Source organism: Crinia signifera, chromosome 2, assembly GCF_055691185.1.
Source record: "Crinia signifera chromosome 2, ASM5569118v1, whole genome shotgun sequence".
NCBI lineage: Eukaryota > Metazoa > Chordata > Amphibia > Anura > Myobatrachidae > Crinia > Crinia signifera.
In genome coordinates, this window is record NC_139218.1 from 133,279,037 (window position 1) to 133,297,670 (window position 18,634).

At 41.6% G+C, this 18,634-nt stretch overlaps 1 protein-coding gene across 6 annotated transcripts in view; it reads right to left on the reverse strand.

Annotated features, from left to right (window-relative positions):
- Window positions 1-345: 345 nt before the first annotated feature.
- LOC146060047 (zona pellucida sperm-binding protein 3 receptor-like) overlaps window positions 346-18,634 on the reverse strand; it is a 101,945-nt gene continuing 83,656 nt past the window's right edge. For 5 of the 6 annotated variants that reach the window (XM_083172844.1, XM_083172843.1, XM_083172839.1 and 2 more), the window contains exons 13-17: window positions 18,070-18,146; window positions 13,649-13,840; window positions 11,837-11,860; window positions 9,078-9,153; window positions 346-3,432 (exon numbers count right to left, since the gene is read on the reverse strand). In XM_083172844.1, the coding sequence (XP_083028970.1) occupies window positions 3,381-3,432; window positions 9,078-9,153; window positions 11,837-11,860; window positions 13,649-13,840; window positions 18,070-18,146 (421 nt within the window). In that variant the 3' untranslated portion in view covers window positions 346-3,380. The remainder of the gene's footprint in view (window positions 3,433-9,077; window positions 9,154-11,836; window positions 11,861-13,648; window positions 13,841-18,069; window positions 18,147-18,634) is intronic. The other variant, XM_083172841.1, reaches the window with a different exon arrangement.

Consider the following 18,634-nt stretch of genomic DNA (forward strand, 5'->3'; position numbering starts at 1 on the left):
GATGGTACTGAGGGGTAGATTTATTAAGCTCGTTAAAGTGATAAAGTGCCTGGTTTTTATCACCGGACAATCAGCTCCCCACTGTCATTTTTCAAACCAAGCCTGTAACTTCACAGTTAGGAGCTGATTGGCCGGTGATAAAAACTAGACACTTTATCACTTCACCGAGCTTAATAAATCTGGCCCTGAATATTTTACATTTTTATGTAACATACTGGTACAACCAATCAGTATGTCCACAGTTTAACTATTGAGGAGCTGTAGTCTTAATAAATGTGAGCAAATACTGTAATCAGAGCCCCAAACATAAAATAAAAATAAGTATCAGCAGAAGCAAACTACATCTTCATTTTGTGCATTCTTTATTAACAAAGCATAACATTCTAAAGACAACTGGTTCACATTTACACACATTTTACATTCCTATTTTCCACATAGGTTTAGTAAATTAAACTTAAAAGGGTTAATAACCCAAAATAATTTAAGAAGTACATTTGTCATTCAGTATCAGTTTTGCTTAAATAAAATATCTGCAATACAATAAATTACTAAACCCAGAGGATTACCAGAAATCAGGTATTCCTGGTGTCAACAACTTCTGCTAAAAGCAGAGGGCTCCTTACTGACAGCGGTCCAGACAGTTTGGCGATTAGCATCTCAAGGTCATGCTACCCCCACATCAGCAAGGGTGTATGCCGACACCTCACCGGGTCCCCGCTGCCACTGATATTGATGGCGCTAGGGATAGCCATGCGTGTAAGTTAATTTTCGAATCCCAAAAAATTCTGCGTTATAATTGGCACAATTAAGCCAACTAAAAAGTTTTAAAGACCTAACTAGTTGATGGTGGTGGAGGAGGGGGGGTGTTAAAGGGTTCTAAAGCAAGTCTAGAAATATTTACTTTACAATAAAGATTTTCCGCACCCTGAGGGGAAAGCAAGCAAAAAATTGCAATGTTTATTCTGACTGCTTCAATGCAAGTTTCTAATTGGATGGCAAAATAAATGCACATTGTTACTTTCCTGTGAAAAGGGCAACTCACATCTCGCAAAAGGCAACTCTCATCTAATTGGATTGACCTCCATGAGTCATTTCAAGGCTATCTTTTTGTTAAAAGGCCACAAATGTGTTTGATGAATTCAGGACATACTGGACTCGGGGTTAGGCACTAGGACAGGAATCGGGAACCTTCGGCCCTCCAACTGTTTTTGAACTAACATCCACACATGCCCTGCTACAGTTTTGTTATTTGGCCATGCTAAATCTGTTGCAAGGCATGACGGGATGTATAGTTCAACAACAGCTGGAGGGCCTAAGGTTCCCCATCCCTGCACTAGGGGGATGACTATTGTTAGAATTTGGGAGAGGTGGGGTGGGTAAGAGTCAGAATTAGGTTTAGGGTGAAAATACTTACTGGGAGGTGTAAGGATCCTGGCTGTTGGGAATTTGCACCCAACGCAACACATGTATATGCCTGTTATACTAAAGTGAACTATCTAGCAGAAACAAGTAACAGATGGACTTTTCCAAGTACTCTTTAGTTGAGTGCTTCTCTGACAAACAACTAGACCAAAATAGACCATTTGGTCTAAACACACAACTCTGATTTTATGCGTTTATATTATAGAAAACAGTTGTCCTAGTTATACTTTCATTTACAAACACACACATAGTACAAATGTACCAAAATGCATAATTACCAATTAGTAGTTAGAAAACCTCAAGTGCAAAAAAAGTAGTAATAACCACCATATTATTTTGGTATGATTATGCTTACACATTATGCTTTTTCAGTAGATCATTAAATAAACTACTAATCCAGTTGAACATTGTGTCCATTAAATAACATGAGCACATCCCCTCACTGACAAATCTAATACTAAATATTGTGTTTAGTTTCCCACCAGACACCTTATTATAGGTAATTCTGCTGAAACTACATCTACTACATGTATTATCCGACCACCATGCCAAACACTGTCTGATCATATCGGATGACATTACAAATTACACGACACAGGTGTCAAGCTTACCACCGCAACCTTCATGACTCAATTCCCCAACATAAAGAAGCTATGGAAAGGACTTTAGACAAAACAGTGCCACCCCAACCTTTCAAAATTTGTCTACAACTATACAGGCCTGTGCAAAAATTTTATGACTAAAATAACATTTTCACAAAGCCTGCTGCCTCAGTTTTTATTATAGCAATTTGCATATACTGCAAAATGTCATGAAGAGTAAATCAGAGAAATTTTAATTAATTGCAAAGTCCAACTTTGCCATGACAATGAACGTAATCCCAAAAACATTTCCACTACATTTCAGCCCAGCCACAAAAGGATCAGCTGACCTATCAGTGATACTCTTGTTAACACAGGTGGGTGTTGATGAGGACAGGGCTGGAGATCACTCTGTCATGCTTATTGGGTTGGAATAACAAACTGGAAGGGAAAGTGGGGCTTGAAGTCATTGATCTTCCTCAGTTCACCTGCAAGAAAACAAGTTGCACAGAAAGGGCTGCACAGGCTAGGATATTGCTGCTAGTAAGACTGCACCTCATTTCAACCATTTATCAGATCATTAAGAACTTCAAGGAGAGAGGTTAAATAGTTGTGGCTATACATACTGTACAAAAGTGAGTAAAAGAGCTCATCCCTCTATTTACATTTAATATTGCAGAAAAGTTAGTACAGGTATAAGACAGTCACATGCACAGAGACATGAATACAACAAGGACATACAGTAACCAAGCCAAGTAACACATGTGCTAGATGTGGGCAGAAAGAGACCCGTACCAAATTTCCTGCATCATGTAAGTTATCTGAGACTTAAGATACAGAAATTATTTAAAATGTATTTATTAAAATAAAAGATATTTTGGGAACCAACTAACATTCATTGGTTGCTTGACAGGCACAAATGTGATACACAGTAATTTTCCTAATAAGCAGCATAAAACCCCAGTGAAAGCATAAATAGCCAGTAATTCTCCTGTTCTAAATTCCCCTGAGATCAAGTTGTGTTTTTCTTGTGGTTATACTTGCTAGAAGGGTTCTTCATGTTTTCTGCAAGCTATGCAGCCAAGCTTCAAGTGTAGGATGGGAGGAAGGGGGGAAAACATGAAGATGTAGAACTGCCATGGACTAAGCGGGGAAGGGGAAGCCCAGCAAGCGGCCATGTGTCTGTAAATTACCATCCAATCAGCTTTGAGAGCTCAATACAATATTATATGACTTAATTATACCCAAGTTTCAGTAGTTTCAGTACAGGAGAGAGACAACCAGGCTTATGGAGGAAGAGCCTTCTCAGTGATCAGATGCGGGGTTTTTCATTGTTGTAATTGTAAAGAAATACGATCTTCATTTCTTCATAAATATTTATGCATTACAATGAGTGTACTGCACATTAAGAGTATCTGACTTGGGCTTCCTAAAAAGAAAAAAAGAAAAGTATACAGTATATAGAAAACTACAAAGAGTAATTGTGTAAAAACCAAAGGACAGCCAATGCGATCAAGAATAGGAGATAAAGAATAGAATCCACAAACAAAGTTAAGAACACAGAAAAGGTAAACTAAATATACTAGTTCATGAGCAGGTACTTTACAAACAAAGACCACTGTACAGGAAATAAACTTATTTTCCATGATTTAATCATTTGAGAATGGATATTAACTGTAATCCAAATAGGAGCCACTGACACGCTGAAGTCCACTGTTAAAATAAATTTAAAACCCTATTTTTGCAAGCTAAACAAAATAAAATAAAAATTCTATTTTCCACTTTGATATAGACCATATTTTAGCATGCTGAAGGTAGTTGATCAGTAGTTAAGCCTTAAAAAAACCCTCAGAACTAGAGGGCCTTTACTCTGGGAGATTTGCACAGTGTTCGGAGTGATGCTAGATCGCTCATCACAGTGATGTGTCAGTGCTGTGCGATCGGTCAGGGTCAGTGTTCTCCGGTGAGAACACTGGCCCTGCCCAGATTTATCCAGCATTATCACCACCTACACATGGAGCGATGTAGGGGCACTTTTCTAAGCGATCTAGTCAGATCGCTTAGAAAATGCCTTATATCAGTGGTTCTCAACCTAGGTCCTCAAGGACCCCCAACAGTGCACATTTTCCAGGTCACCTGGCAGGTGAACAGGTGCACTCAGTCACTGACACATTTTAAACGATCACAGGTGGAGCGAATTAATTCACCTTTGATTGTGTGTGGAGCCCTGGAAAATGGGTGCTTACCTTTTTTATGGTACTAAATGATTCCTGGTTGTTTGTTGATCCATGTTTTAATAATACATTATACTATTTTATGCTAGAAGTAGCTAGCTTGAATCTTTTTAAAGGTTCATTCAAGGAATTAGTGTTTCTACAAGCAATGGAGAAGACCACTGAGGAATCATCTCTCCAGGTAGTCGTGCTGTCTAATTTGCCCTATAGAAGGCAAAAAGAGGGTACAGAATACTACCATATTAGATTGTATTGTGGCTTGGCCAATAAATAAAGATACACTGATTTGCACAGATAAGTGTTTTGTTTCTTGAAAATTTGTTGACCTTAAAAAAGTCACCATACCTTGGAGTGGAGGTGACCAGGAGACGTCTCTGACAAAAGGAAGAACCAAACTAATTTATCATATGGGAACAGTCATTCCCAATTGCCGCCTCTTTATAAATATGATTTGGTTTTAGAATACACAACCTCACTTCAGCCCTCCACAGATTTACAGATCTATATGCATACCTTTCCTCAAAGGCATCTCCCCTAACTGCTCACCACATATTGTTTCTATTCCTTATTGGCACCAGAGAAGGGACTATGAAGGGATATTGACAAACCCGAAAAATTGTGGGTCTGTCTGTCTGTCTCTTAGGGTCGCCTGGGCCCTGGGAGAGAGACATCGGTTTTTAGGGAGAGAGAAATCTGTTTTTAGGGAGCGCTCCCCCCAAAATAAAAAAAACCTCACCCAGTAGGAAACACTCACAAAAAAAGGGTTAATGGATAAATTTTATTTAAACAAGATCATAAACCAATTTTGATCTATATAACACCCCTAAATAAAGGGTGTTAGCATTTTATTTAATCAATCTGCACTATTCTGTTAAGGACCCTGCAGGTACAGTATCAGCAGCTGTCTCTACAACAATCAGCACACATTGGTAACATGTGCCCCGGCTCCAAGTCCAACAACAGGCATACAGAAGTCCCATACATCTTTTGTCATGCTAACCAGCCCTTCTTGGCACCTACAGCCACATGAGAATATTCTAGCATCGGGTGTATTTTTCTTCTAGGGCACATTAGGAGTCTGTGCTGATTCATAGAGACAGGATTATATGCAATATAAAAAGCTTTAAATATGCATGCAAATATGCATGAAAAATACTTAAAATATGCATGAAAAGTGTTAAAATATGCTACATTGAATAATGAAAAAAGTCATTTTTAACTTATTTATTTAAAAATCAGCATCCTATTAGTTGCAAATAAACCTCAAAAATAGGCCCACAGCCCCTGCAGATGTTTAAGGCTGTACACAGGATTTTTTTTCCTCCAGGCTGCTACAGCAGACTGCAGCATCCTAGGCTCTTCTGTTATCAACTACACAGACCCTCATCTCCAGCGCAGATGGATCAAATGTCAGCATAGCATGTGAAAGCGGCGCAGTGGAAGGCTTTCTCCCTGCGCCGCATACTCACTGTGACCCGGAGTTTTCTCCGCACCGCGTGATGTTACAATCCTTCCGCCCACCTCCTCTGCTGCAGAAGTCTCTCTCTTGGTGCAAAGTCCCAGGCCAGGGGCAGGCAAAGGTTCAGGAGCTTTGTGGCATAACCCGCCCCGACTGACTTTTATTAAAATAGATTGGCAGCCTAGAGCAATGTCCCCCACACTGCGCACATATTGGCTCGGCCTGCACACTCTACCACTACCTGGCCAGCAGGAGGGCAAATCACTGCTGTGATTCGTGGGTGGAAAGGTGGTGGGTCCTAAAATATGCACCATCACTAGATTTTAGGTAAAATATGCAATAACAAGTGAGAATGGGCAAAATATGCGAATGCATATGCAAATATGCAAATGCATATAATCCTGTCTCTAGTTATAACCCTAGCATATCTGTATGAGACTCAGTATCTGGATCTATACAAAGTAGCGTTTTTCCCAATACAAGTCATAGTTCTATAGTTCTACAGACTCGGCCAAACACTATACAAATGTCATATCAAATTACTCAGCACCATCTCATCGTATGTCCTAGTCACACTGCATTGTGAATATGATGCACTTTCATCAAAAAAGATGCCCAGCATTAGTAGAGTTGCATAAAACCTGTCAGCTCACTTACAAAAGGCTGCATGGCGTATTAAGGCTAAATGTATGAGAACACATCTGCAGCATCAAGCAAATACCAAATACACAATTACTCTAAGCTGGTGGGTGATAGTGTCTCAATGTAGCACAGAACCAGGAGTGGGACAAGTTTCAGTTAAAATAAATGGAGAGTAATGCTTGACGGCAGCTAGCAGATGATATTTGTGACTTACAATAGAAACACTTTTTCCTCAAACATTAATTAAAATGACTAATCCATTACCTCAAATATCATATGTTTCCTCCAATGCTAGAGTTCAGCATGGCATGGATAGGGAGATATATGTCTTACCTTTTAAATCTCTTTCTTCAAGGTACTCCGGAGACACAAGGTTAACGCTGGGGTACAGGATTGGAGTAGCCTGGCACCAAAACGGGCTAAACCTTTTGCCTCAAAGGCAACTAAGGCTCCTCCTCCCCCTATGCCCTACCTCTGCCCAGGCAGTCAGTTCATGTTAGCAAGCCCAAGATAGCAAGGAAGAGGAGAACTACATACAAACATCTGCAGTCTACTGGAGACCAAACATTCTAGTCCACACAACAAGGGACAACGGAACTCTAACAGTAACTAATAACAGAAGCATGCATGGCAGGGAGGGATCCCTGTGTCTCCTGAGTACCTCAAAGAATGATTTAACAGTTAAGGCCCTTTTTTCTTTTGTTCTTAGGAGACACAGGGCTGATGCTGGGACATCCTAATGCAGCAACCTAAGGGTGGGGGGGGGGGGCATGACTGAGCTGCATTAAGAGCACTCTGTCTGAAGGCAGAGTCTTGGGAAGCAAAGGGACTTTTTTAGGTTTTTACACATTTAGTACAAGTTGCCACTCTGCAAATCTATTCTGTTGTTGTACCACCCCCAACAGCCCATGAAGACACACAACCCGAGTGGAATGAGCTTGAATGCCGGACGGAATCGAGAGATACGCATCCAGGTAAGCATGCTGAATGACAGAATGAAGCCAGCATCCAATGGTCTGTTTACTAGCAGGTCAACCACGCTTGTGAAAGCCATACAGGACAAACAGTGCATCAGGACAGACATTTGACTTACTAACTGAGGAAGCGGATTCGGTATGAAATCCCGACGGTCAAAATGGACAAAATCCCGATATTTAAAATCCCGACATATAGAATGTACAGGTGAAACAGTCTACATGACTTTCGGTGGACAGGTGAGAGGTCGACATGGGTTTTTTCACTGTGTTTTTTTTTACTCGAATGTCGACACAGTCGACATGGACACAGTTGCAAGTGAACCGCAGCCCCTCGCATCGCTCGCTTCGCTGACAATGCTTCTGGCACGGTGCCTCGCTGCACTCGGCACACTATTTTATTCTCCCACCACGCCGTAGTGGATGGTAGGGCATGAAATACCGCCTGTCGGCACATGTCGGTTCAAAAACAGTGAAAAAACCCATGTCGACCTTGCACCTGTCGACAGAAAGGCATGTAGACTGTTTCACTTGTACATTCTATATGTCGGGATTTTGACCCCGTCGGGATTTTGACCCCGTCGGGATTTTGACTGCATCCCGAGGTAGCAGAGCTGAGCAAAACAAGTAGCTAAAGAGTTAAATGCAGACTGAGGTAAACACATCAAGCATACAGTACATACAATGCAGAAACACAGGGCAATAAGCTCAACTAGCCACAGCATTGTAATTGTGTGACCTAATCCTTAATGGAGGAGAGGTATACAGGGAAGGAATCCAAACTCTGCCAACAGAAGAACTCCGGACTGGACCTAATGGGTGCTCTGCATCTCTGGCCTGTGTGAGAGAGGGAGGAGAAGGAGACCAATGGTGGAAAGCCTGCATGATGGAGCGCATGCTGCTAACCCAGGGAAGGAGCTAGTGGGGAGAGCTCACCTCCCCTCCTGATAGATATCCACCAAGAAACAGCACCAGGACAGCGCCAGTAAAGCGGCTGGGGTCCTGGACTGCCACATGAGCTGCCGTGCTACTGGTGCTGCCTGCCCAACTTCTGTGGTGGTCTAGCAGGAGGATGGAGTGCAGAGACACCCTTACCTGTCCCCGGTGGCAAGCTATGGTCCCCTTCAATGCCCATGGACTGGCAGGAGTGGTGCTGTGGCCAACTGGTGATTGTGCAGCATTGCTGGTGTCTTTCAGACACCCAGCGCTGCTGCACAGTGTAAAAATAAATAAATAAAAATCCTAAAATAAAATAAGTCTGCCTAAAACAACCCCCTACTATAAAAGGTGCACCAAACGAGAACTGGGGGCAGAGGCAGGGCATATGGGGAGGAGCCTGGGCTGCACAGGAGGCAAAAGGTTTAACCCATTTGGTGCCAGGCTACTCCAACCCTACACCCCAGCGTCACTCTCCTGAGAATTGAAGAATAAATAATATTTTGGATAATGAATGTTTTAAATAGGCTGATTTTCACCTGTTTGCCCTAATTTATTGTCCTTTATTATTATCCTGACACAGATTCTGACCACATGACCCCTGGAGCAGGAGAGTGGCGGGTAGGATGTCCGTTAAACCAAACCTGGGAGAACAGATGCTTCTTACCAAAACAAATACATCTGATACACCAAGTAAATTAATACTTTACACTAAAAGGGAGAAAAGTGTTCTGAAAGAAACAGAGGATAGCAAGAAGTGCTTTTTTGCAATGTCTGTAAGAACATGCAAAGAATAATAGACAGACACATATGCAATAAGTGATCTCACCCGCTCTTTTTATGTTTTTTAAAATACCAAATCAGTACTCCACAACAGCAAACAACCGCAATTGCAATGATTATTCCTTAAAAGAATGTAAAAAAAGAAAAAAAAACATTTTAATGGAATTTTAGAGGAATGTATTACTAATAATGATGTACAAATGATGCCAGATCACAAAACAGCCTCCTATGATATTACTTTCCAGTGCCTCTTACTGTAACACCCATATAACGCAGCAAGTACTGTAAAAAATGTAGTCAAATTAATATTCTTTATAAACCTGCAAATAAATTTTTATTACAAAAACATTTATTAATTAAATTCTGTTAAGACAAAAACTGAAGCTGCGTAGAGATTTCTTACATGTTGCCAATCACTCAGCATTTTCTCCTACAATTACTGTATGGAGCAGTGAGAGAATAGGTAGAGGTTATCTTTAAGCAGAATTTAGAAATTTATAGATCTGGGGCCCCAGGCTCGGAATAAAAGCCCATACCTGCCGAGGGAATGGACTGGGGGCGTGGGGTACCTTAGCACCACTAAATGTTAAAGAGGTGTGGGAAACGGTTAGCATTCAGATCCCCATGGGAGGCTTCTCCTTTCTGCAGCAGCACAGCAGCCATGGGGATCCAGAGTAAAAGAAAGAGGAGGCCGGCACCCTAGGGGTGGCGGAATGATTTCTTATTTTATCTTTAATGAAACACCCCCCCCATCATCATCAGAATCCAAACAGACATCTAAACTAGTCGAAGCAGTTTGCAGACATCCCAAAACAAATGATAAAACCTTTACTGTACATTGTACAAGATCAGCTGTGAATCTCTCCCCATTACTCACACTGGCAGCTACAACTACAATTGTGCTTCATCAACAACTGTACAAAATATGATGTATTTCCCTTTAATGACTATGAGCATATTTGATCAACTACTGCAGGGGTCCCTCTAACTATTTTGCTCTGGGACCCCATCAGATAATAACATTTATTACAGGACCCCAGCAAGTGACTGCAGAAGGTCATCACGTCCCATGTGTAGTCAGTAGACGGCACATACATGGCAGCATTGTGTAGACACTAAATGATGGGAGGAGTCTGAAGTAACAGACAATTCAACAGACTTTTTCAGACTCCTTGAATCACTGACTGAGATGAGAAAAGTCATCAGCCTGATGGTCAGCAACATGGAGTCGCGACCCACTTTGGGGTCAGGACCCACAGTTTGAGAACCGCAGAACTACTGTATCAGTAAATAATTATGCACCATGTACTTTTCACATTGAGGCAGATGTATTAAGCCTGGCAAAGAGATAAAGTGGAGATAAAGTGGAAGGAGATATAGCAGCAGCCAATCAATTCCCAACTATCATATTTCAAACACAGCTGATTGGCTGGTGCGTTATCTCCTTCCAATTTATCTCTTCGCCAGGCTTAATACATCTGCCCCAGTATCTCTCCAGCAATCTCTACAAGAAGCTAAAGTCTTCACACACAATTTTTTTTTTAAATGTAACAATATTGTTGCATGTTCCGTAGAGGGTGACAGATTCAAAGAGCAGCACAGTGGGCCTGATTTAGGTCACATACCGTTTCCCCGATAATTAGACCTACCCCGATAATAAGCCCTACCCCAGATTTGGAACATTTGTCCAAAATAAGCCCTCCCCCGAAAATAAGGCCTATGAATTTTCCCATAGATTTTATTAAAGTTATTAAAATGTAGCCCTGCTCAGCCCCGCTCAACTCTCCTGTACCTGTACGATAATACCGCGGCTCCCGTTCCCAGGGATGCATTGCGGTAGGTGCGGCGTGACGTCACGCTGCGCACATCACGCGGCTGCTGAACAGTACAGCCTGTACAGCGCCGACAGCACACAGGGGCCATCAATACAGTTCTGGCTGTCTCGGTAAGCAAACAGAGGTTTGGGGCCATCAAGAATGTGGGGGCATGTGGAAAGGTTTGGGGCCATCAAGAATGTGGGGTCTATTAAAATAAGCCCTCCCCCGAAAATAAGACCTATGGTCTTTTTTGAGAGGAAAAAAAAAATAAGACAGTGTCTTATTATCGGGGAAACACGGTACTTGTGGCCCATGCAGCACTGATGTTTAGTACTTTGCACATGCATAGAACTTGTACTGGTAATTTGCAGTGCCAGACTCTGGACAGCCTCAGTTGGTTAGTGATTGACAGCCTGATGCCATCTGGAGGTGATGGTCTCCATTTCTCAAATGGTGGCTTGTCGCCGCCACTGCCAGGGAGGGACCAGACAGATTCCCTTGCTTGGAACCTGCAGCGGCTGGCCTGTGTGATCCCATGTATCAAGAAGCCAAACAATTCCTCCAATTTTGCATCCAAGGACACAGGTGACTCCTCCTGCTTTATGGCTATATTGATGCAGCGGCTCCCTGTCACATATGAATCAGACCCAGTGTGCCAAGAGTATTTCGAGTATCACTCTAACCACTCTTATCAGTCCTGTGCCCCATAGTACGACCTTTTCATAGCCTATAGTGATAACATGAGGCAGCAAAACTGCAGTGGACACCATTATCACTAACATGCTGATCACTGAAAACATGCAAGAACGTTGCTTAAAATACACATAATTTTTACAATGGACACATTTTATCTAAACGAGTTTTGCCAAGTTTGTGTCAAGTATAAAAACCAGTATCATCCAATGTATGAATAATACGCAATTGAGGGGGGAAAAAATCTGTGCAACGCACACAAATCAATTGGTCAAGTACAGTTTTGCTCACTTACCTACAATTATGGGTACATTGTTTGCTGAAATACAAAAAAACACCTCAGATTAGAATATCATTGCAATGGACTGTAAACAAACATTTAAATGTATCTACAGATTTGTCCCGCTAAAGCATACTTCCAATGTTGAGAAGTCAAAGGTGGCTGAGGAAGTACAAGAGGGTTTTGGGGCACACTTAGAAAATCAATATAAATGAATAATGAATTTATTTAAAAGTAACTTTTATTCCAAAGGTTTAAAACAACGGCCCGTATGCAATAAAAAAGAATGTATTGTACTGTAACAGTTACAGCTATAAGTGATATCTCTATAAGTTTAATGGGGATAGATAAAAGTTATTGGATGCAAAAACACTGTCTTTAGCCTCTCTATACAGTATTTCCTATTTGCGGCACTCAGTAGTAATGAGCTACAGTAGGTGGACAATTGGAAGGCACTCTAACTACGGATGCTTGCCGCTTCCCTTACTGATGTCATATAAACTACTACTTCATCTACTCTGTAAGCCAAGAGTCTCCTCTTTCATATGGTACAGTCTCAAGTCTCTAGGACACATAGAACCGGAGATATCAGGGTGCAAAATAGACACAATTTTCCCCCATTGACTAGAATGGACCCGTTAATTCAGACCCACCATGGGTTCTGATGTTTGCAGTTACCCTTTCCGGGGGTCTCAGAATCTTGGGGTTCATATCTTCTGGTAGATAAACGTCTCCTCTTCCATACAAACCCAGTTCTGAGCCAATTGAAACCAGAGAAATCAAGCTTTAAGCTCATTTAATATCGATTTTAAGCTCCACTGGGGCAGGGACTGATGTGAATGATCAAATATTCTCTGTAAAGCGCTGTGGAATATGTGTGCACTATACAATAAACTATTAATAAATAAATCAATTTTAATTTATCCATATAGCACTAATATAGTCAGGTTCCCTTATATGTATGCCAAATAGATTAAGTGCAATATAGCTTTAATGCACTGTGCACTGAATATGTGTAAGGAGAGGGCTGATTTAATGAAAGCCTCTACTCCTCCTAATTGCCGACTCAGCACATAAGGTTAGCGCTGGGACACTTAAATGGTTAAATAGTATTCATTGACAAAATTAATTATCACAGTACATACACAACAATTATACTAGCACACAGCAGAAGTACAGTTGTACAGTACAGATGGAGCCACAGCGATGTTCACGGGGATGAGACACACAAGCGTCTGTAGTTTACTGTGTAAGCTCGCTCAGCGAATTTCGATACCGATCCATCGGTAGAGTATATCAATCCACCGCAAGATTGGTGGAGCATTAGCCACCCAGAGGTGACCACTTGTATTGCATGGTGAGCATCCATGCCCCTTGGCATCCATGAACCTCAGGCCCGGGGGCCGTATGCGGCTCCCGTAGCCAGTCTGAGTGGCCCTCCCACCCGCCTGTCGGCTTTGCCGGGAGTCAAGTACAGGGGAATTCTCTGGAGAGGTTGGTAGTTCTCGCGAGATTCCTCTTTATCAACAGCAGCCGGAGACTGTCAGTCCTATTCAGTGGCAGCCACCAGAGTGTGGGACGGCTGCAGCAGGAGAATTTGTAAGAGAATTTTTTACATATGGCCCCCGAAGGATTTTTTTCCTCATACAACCGGCCCTTGGCACAAAAAAGGTTCCCCACCCCTGCCCTTGGCGGATGGGAGCGCAAGAAGAGAGGATCGCCAAAACCTATGCGATGGCACGCTGACGGCAAGAATGAGAAGCGCTCCATCTGTTCACACACACACACACCTGAGCTTCAGCAATAGGAAAAGCATACAGTACTTACTTTGTGAACAGAACTCGTCAAGATCGGACCAAATTTTGTTTATGCAAGTTATTGTATTTTTTTTCTGGGTATCACGTACATAACCTTGTTTGCAATTGTACTGAACAGTCATCTTATCAAAGTAGTTTGGTAGGTTGGCAGATCTTTCATCAGGATCTGCAAACTGGTATGTGGGAGGAGGACCACACACACCTACAAAGACAAAACAGCATTTCATCAATCTATACAGATTAGGAACTAAAATACAAATACAAATTACAGAAACATAATGGTTACTGAGAGAATATGAGATATTAAAATCCAATAAACAGACATTCATAAAAGTAGAGCAATTCATGTAGACAGTTATGACAACACCTGGAAAATGGCAACAATGTTGTTATAAAAACCATACCAACATAATATATCAAAACCACTGAGACATAAATAGCAAATCTAACGGAAAATAGATGGGACAAATGTAGATGTAACCTTAAGACTCCTAAACCCAACACACCATGCAACACAAGATGCAGGTCACATGGGACAGCTTTACGGAACTTCACTAATTATCAGCATTAAAGATGGTGTAATGTTCAGTATTAAAGTCTCACAACATTGAGGTCATAGGTTTGATTCCCAGTATGGCTCTAACTTTGTGGAGTTTGTATATTCTCCCCATGCTAGCATGGGTTTCATCTGGGTATTCTGGTTTCCTGAGACTGGCGGACAGGAGCTCCATCTGACGGGACGTGCGAGCATCCCTGTCAGCAAGGTGGCGGGGAGCAGATTTCCTGCTCCTCTCCACTTCAGGGAGACAGGCAGCGCGAGTGGGGGATGCTGGCAGCTACAGGGGAAGCAGCAGGGAGCCGGCGGAGGTGGGCTCAGTCAGAACAGGGCGCGCATGCATCTCATGCACGCGTGCCCCCTTCTGGCGGCTGGCAATAGAATTACCAGGAGCAGCTCCAAATGCGCCTATTAAACCTTTAAATAGTTTGATAAATCTAAAAGGCCCCTTACACTTGTGAGATTGTCAGATTTGACCCAATTCAGATGGATTGGGCCAATTTATCTGACAAAATCTGATGTGCTGTAGGACCCGATGCACGTTCCCGTGCGCATTGGGTCTAACCAAGAGATTGATCCTCCTGCACATAGGATAAATCTCAAGTCAATCAGGTCCAACTTGTCCCTCAGACAAGTTGGACAAGTGTAAGGGGGATCTGGTCCTAAAGTTGTAGGGCGTGTGTAGAAATTCTCCTGGACATATAAAATAATATATAGCCTTTTGTAGAGTACTAGTGAAAACTGATGGTATTAATTATATTTACTATATTTAGTGCATGCTACCCTAAATAAAAATTTAGGCAACATACTGTACCTTAATATTTACCAATAATGACCTTTGTTTAGGAAAACTGAGAGATATTATACATTATAACTATTATGAGGAGGTATTCAATCGTCGCCGAATTTTGCGGCAGGCAAAAAATTGCCAATTTTCACTTTTTTTTTTTAGAGGGTGAATTAGATTCACCATAATCAATCTCTGTGCCAATTTTTCAGCTGTGAAAAAAATAAAAAAATCAACCACGTGGATCTGTGAATTTGCTGCAAAATCCATGTGTTTATGGCAAATTTGCAGTTTTGCCCATGGCGATACCCATCCCCTAATTAATTTAATTTATTAACATTTCTTGCACTAAAAAATGTCACCAGAGGACACAGAGGAGGCAATTGGGAAATATCTATCTATCATGCTTGGAAGGCTGGCACTCCAGGTATTTGTAGTGGATGAATAAATACATAAATAAATAAAGTGGAGGTGCAAGATATATGAAAATACGGAGTTGACCTCCAATAGCCACAGCTAACATCACAATACAGTAATCAAATAATGGTGACACTAGAATATGAGACATTAAAGTATATTCACAAAATTTTGTAGATCAGGCCTAAATTGAACTTGAGACATGTCTGTGGTGGCAGAATGTTTATTAGATAAACAGAAGTTGGGTAAGACAGCTAGAAGCCCGATAACAGAATCCTGACTGATCTTCTAAGTATGCACACTGCACTCTTAAGCTGTGTACACACAGGGGCTAAAATCGCTGGAAATATGGTCGTTGGCGACCATATTGCCAGTGATGGGAGTGTGCCCCGGCGATAAATTGCCGGGTGCGTGCTCCTGTTTTCAGCCCCATTCTAAACGCTGGTCGCAGGAGTTTGCTCCTGCGACCTGCTCATTACCTCAGCGCCACCGCCGGCAGAGGTTACCTTTCATCAGCGACAATCTCTGGTCGCTGATGAAAAAGCAGACACTGAGCAATATATTGCTGAGCATTATATCTCCCCCCTTATCTCAAGCAGCATAACTCCCAGCCTAACACTAAAGCTGTGTACACACAGGGAAGATATACTGCTCAGCACTGCTCAGTTTCTCCTTTTCATCAGCGACCAGAGATGGTCGCTGATGAAAGGGAACCTCTGCCGGCGGTGCCACAGAGGTAATCAGCTGGTCGCAGCGATTAGAATGGGGCTAAAAATGGGAGCGCGCACCCGGCGATTTATCGCCGGGGCACACTCCCATCAATGGCAATAGCGACCATATTCACAGCGATTTCAGCCCCTATCGCCCCCGTGTGTACACAGCTTAACTGCCCCTTAATGCCTAACTCTGGGAGCTGTCGGTCTTCTGATGTCGAATGCCAGGATTTTGACCGTATTCCATAAAATGTTCCATAGTAATTTAGTAAATATCTTAAGCTTCGCTTTAATTAAAGAAGGGAAAGGGAAAATGGGGTGACACACATGCACAAAGATGCTGCAGTGCAAATTTAGATTAGGCAGAGATTATATATAATCCACAATTTTATGTATCAGACAGTAGAAATGAACCAGTTGGTTTTGTGGAGGTGCTCCCCAGAGAGTGGATTATCATTCAAGCAGGACAGGAGAAACAAGAACTCTCATTGATTTGGGGGCACTCTTATTACTAGTATATCATTTTTATTAATATCATTTAAAAGATATTAAGACACACTATCAAACCACATGATTGAACACAATTGGATAATTAATATCCGTTCAATAGTTAAATTGTATATCTTTACTTGTAAATTATATTAACCTCAGTGTCGTGATTCCTAGATATCGGATAACAAAATCCTTCAATAGACACACATATATAAAATCACAAACAAATCATTTTACAAAAAAAACACTTTAAAGAACATGCACCCAGCATGCTAAATCACATCTGGGACACGCTCTCGCAAGACCATGGTCCCAGGACACCTTGCGGCGTGCCGCCGAGTCGGCTACCCGCAAACTGGTAGCTGCTTGCCTCTCTCCATTGCTAGCGGCTGCTCTCGGTGCCTGGAAGACACTGGGGAGGCTGAACATGTAGAAAAGAAATCCCCCAGCAGATGCAGGGCGGCTTCTATACAGCACTAGTAGTGCTATGAGCCGCCCTTTTAAAAGCGAAAGTAAAAATAAAAATTAAGTTAAAATCGGGGCCAAAGGCCCTGCTCCTTAAAAGGGTTCCCTTTCCTGAAGGCACCAAGGAAAAACCTGATCTGATCTGGCCTGGGGCAAATGCTGGGTCACTCCTGTGTCCAAGTCCTGGGTATGACCAAACTTCTTAGCAATGTAAAAAGGGCAAAACATTAACATTTTGCGATCTAAACAATCTAGCCCATAGTCTTTTCTTTAAACTGAAATTCCAGGTTCACAAAAAATTATGAATGATAAAATGCTCTCCCTATGATTGTTACATTGCTGTGTATAGTTCTAAATGTACAAAATACAAATGTAAACAATATTAATCACCAATGTTAGATGATATTCTAAATGTCTGCCAAATTCCAAATGTATAAGTTCCTGATTAAAGTGAGGAATTATTCAGGTTGAGTTCTGTTCATGTTTGCAAATGTGACAATATTAAATAATAAACCGATCCATAAATACCTATCTATACCGACAATCACCATCAACAAAGAATGGCTTGTGGTTAACCTCTTTTAAAAGCACAGCTAAAATGAAGAGACACTTTCTTTGTTGCTTGTTCATATGTTTTGTTTGGAACGGTGTGGGTGTGAAGCATTTATTTTAGCTTTTGTACATGGGATGTAGAATTTTGTCTGACATATTAAAGAATGCTTATACGTTTTCTTATTGATAGAAAAAAATGCATAATTTGCTGTTTTAAACAATTGGTAAAAAACATGGTTCGAAGTATGTAGCCTATAATAGGTTAAGGACGCCGACCCGCACAAATCTTGCAACTATTTTAACTGCGTCTTTTGTAGTTCGCACATTTTACGTGGGCGATTTGGGATGCAACGGCGTCCAACTCTGCATCAGCCCTCAAAAAATACACACAGCCAGGAGAACAGTGGTTTAATAATTAAATTCAGCATTAATACAAAAACAACAACCACCTGTACAAACAAGACCTGCTCTGCTCCAAGTCCCATCCGCCTGGCATTCTCTGTATGTCTCTGTAGGCATTGCATACCTGAAGTGAAAAAACACATAAAATAAAACAAAATTATAGACACAGTAACTCACAGTGATAATATTTATTAATGCTAAAAAAAATTATCTATGCAATACAATTTTAGAGTGTTTTGGGATACATATATGCAATGAATGATAACAGCCAATGCAAAGCATGGCAAAAACTATGGTATGCGGTTCCTGGGTCGACAATGTCTAGGTGGACCACTAATTGTTGACAGTGACTAAGTCGGCACCTAAGAATGATCAATATACCCTAGGTCGATATTAACAGAAGGGGGACACATGCATAAAGTCGACATGAGTTTTTCATTTTTTGGGTGTCTATGTTGACATGGACACCGTATGTGTACCACGTCTCTTGGCATGGCTTGCTGCACTCGCCATGCTTCAGTCACAGTGCTTCACTGCACATGGCACACTATTATTTTCTTACTCTGTGCCCACTTAGATAGTAGTGTGCCATGTGCAGTGAAGCACTGCGAC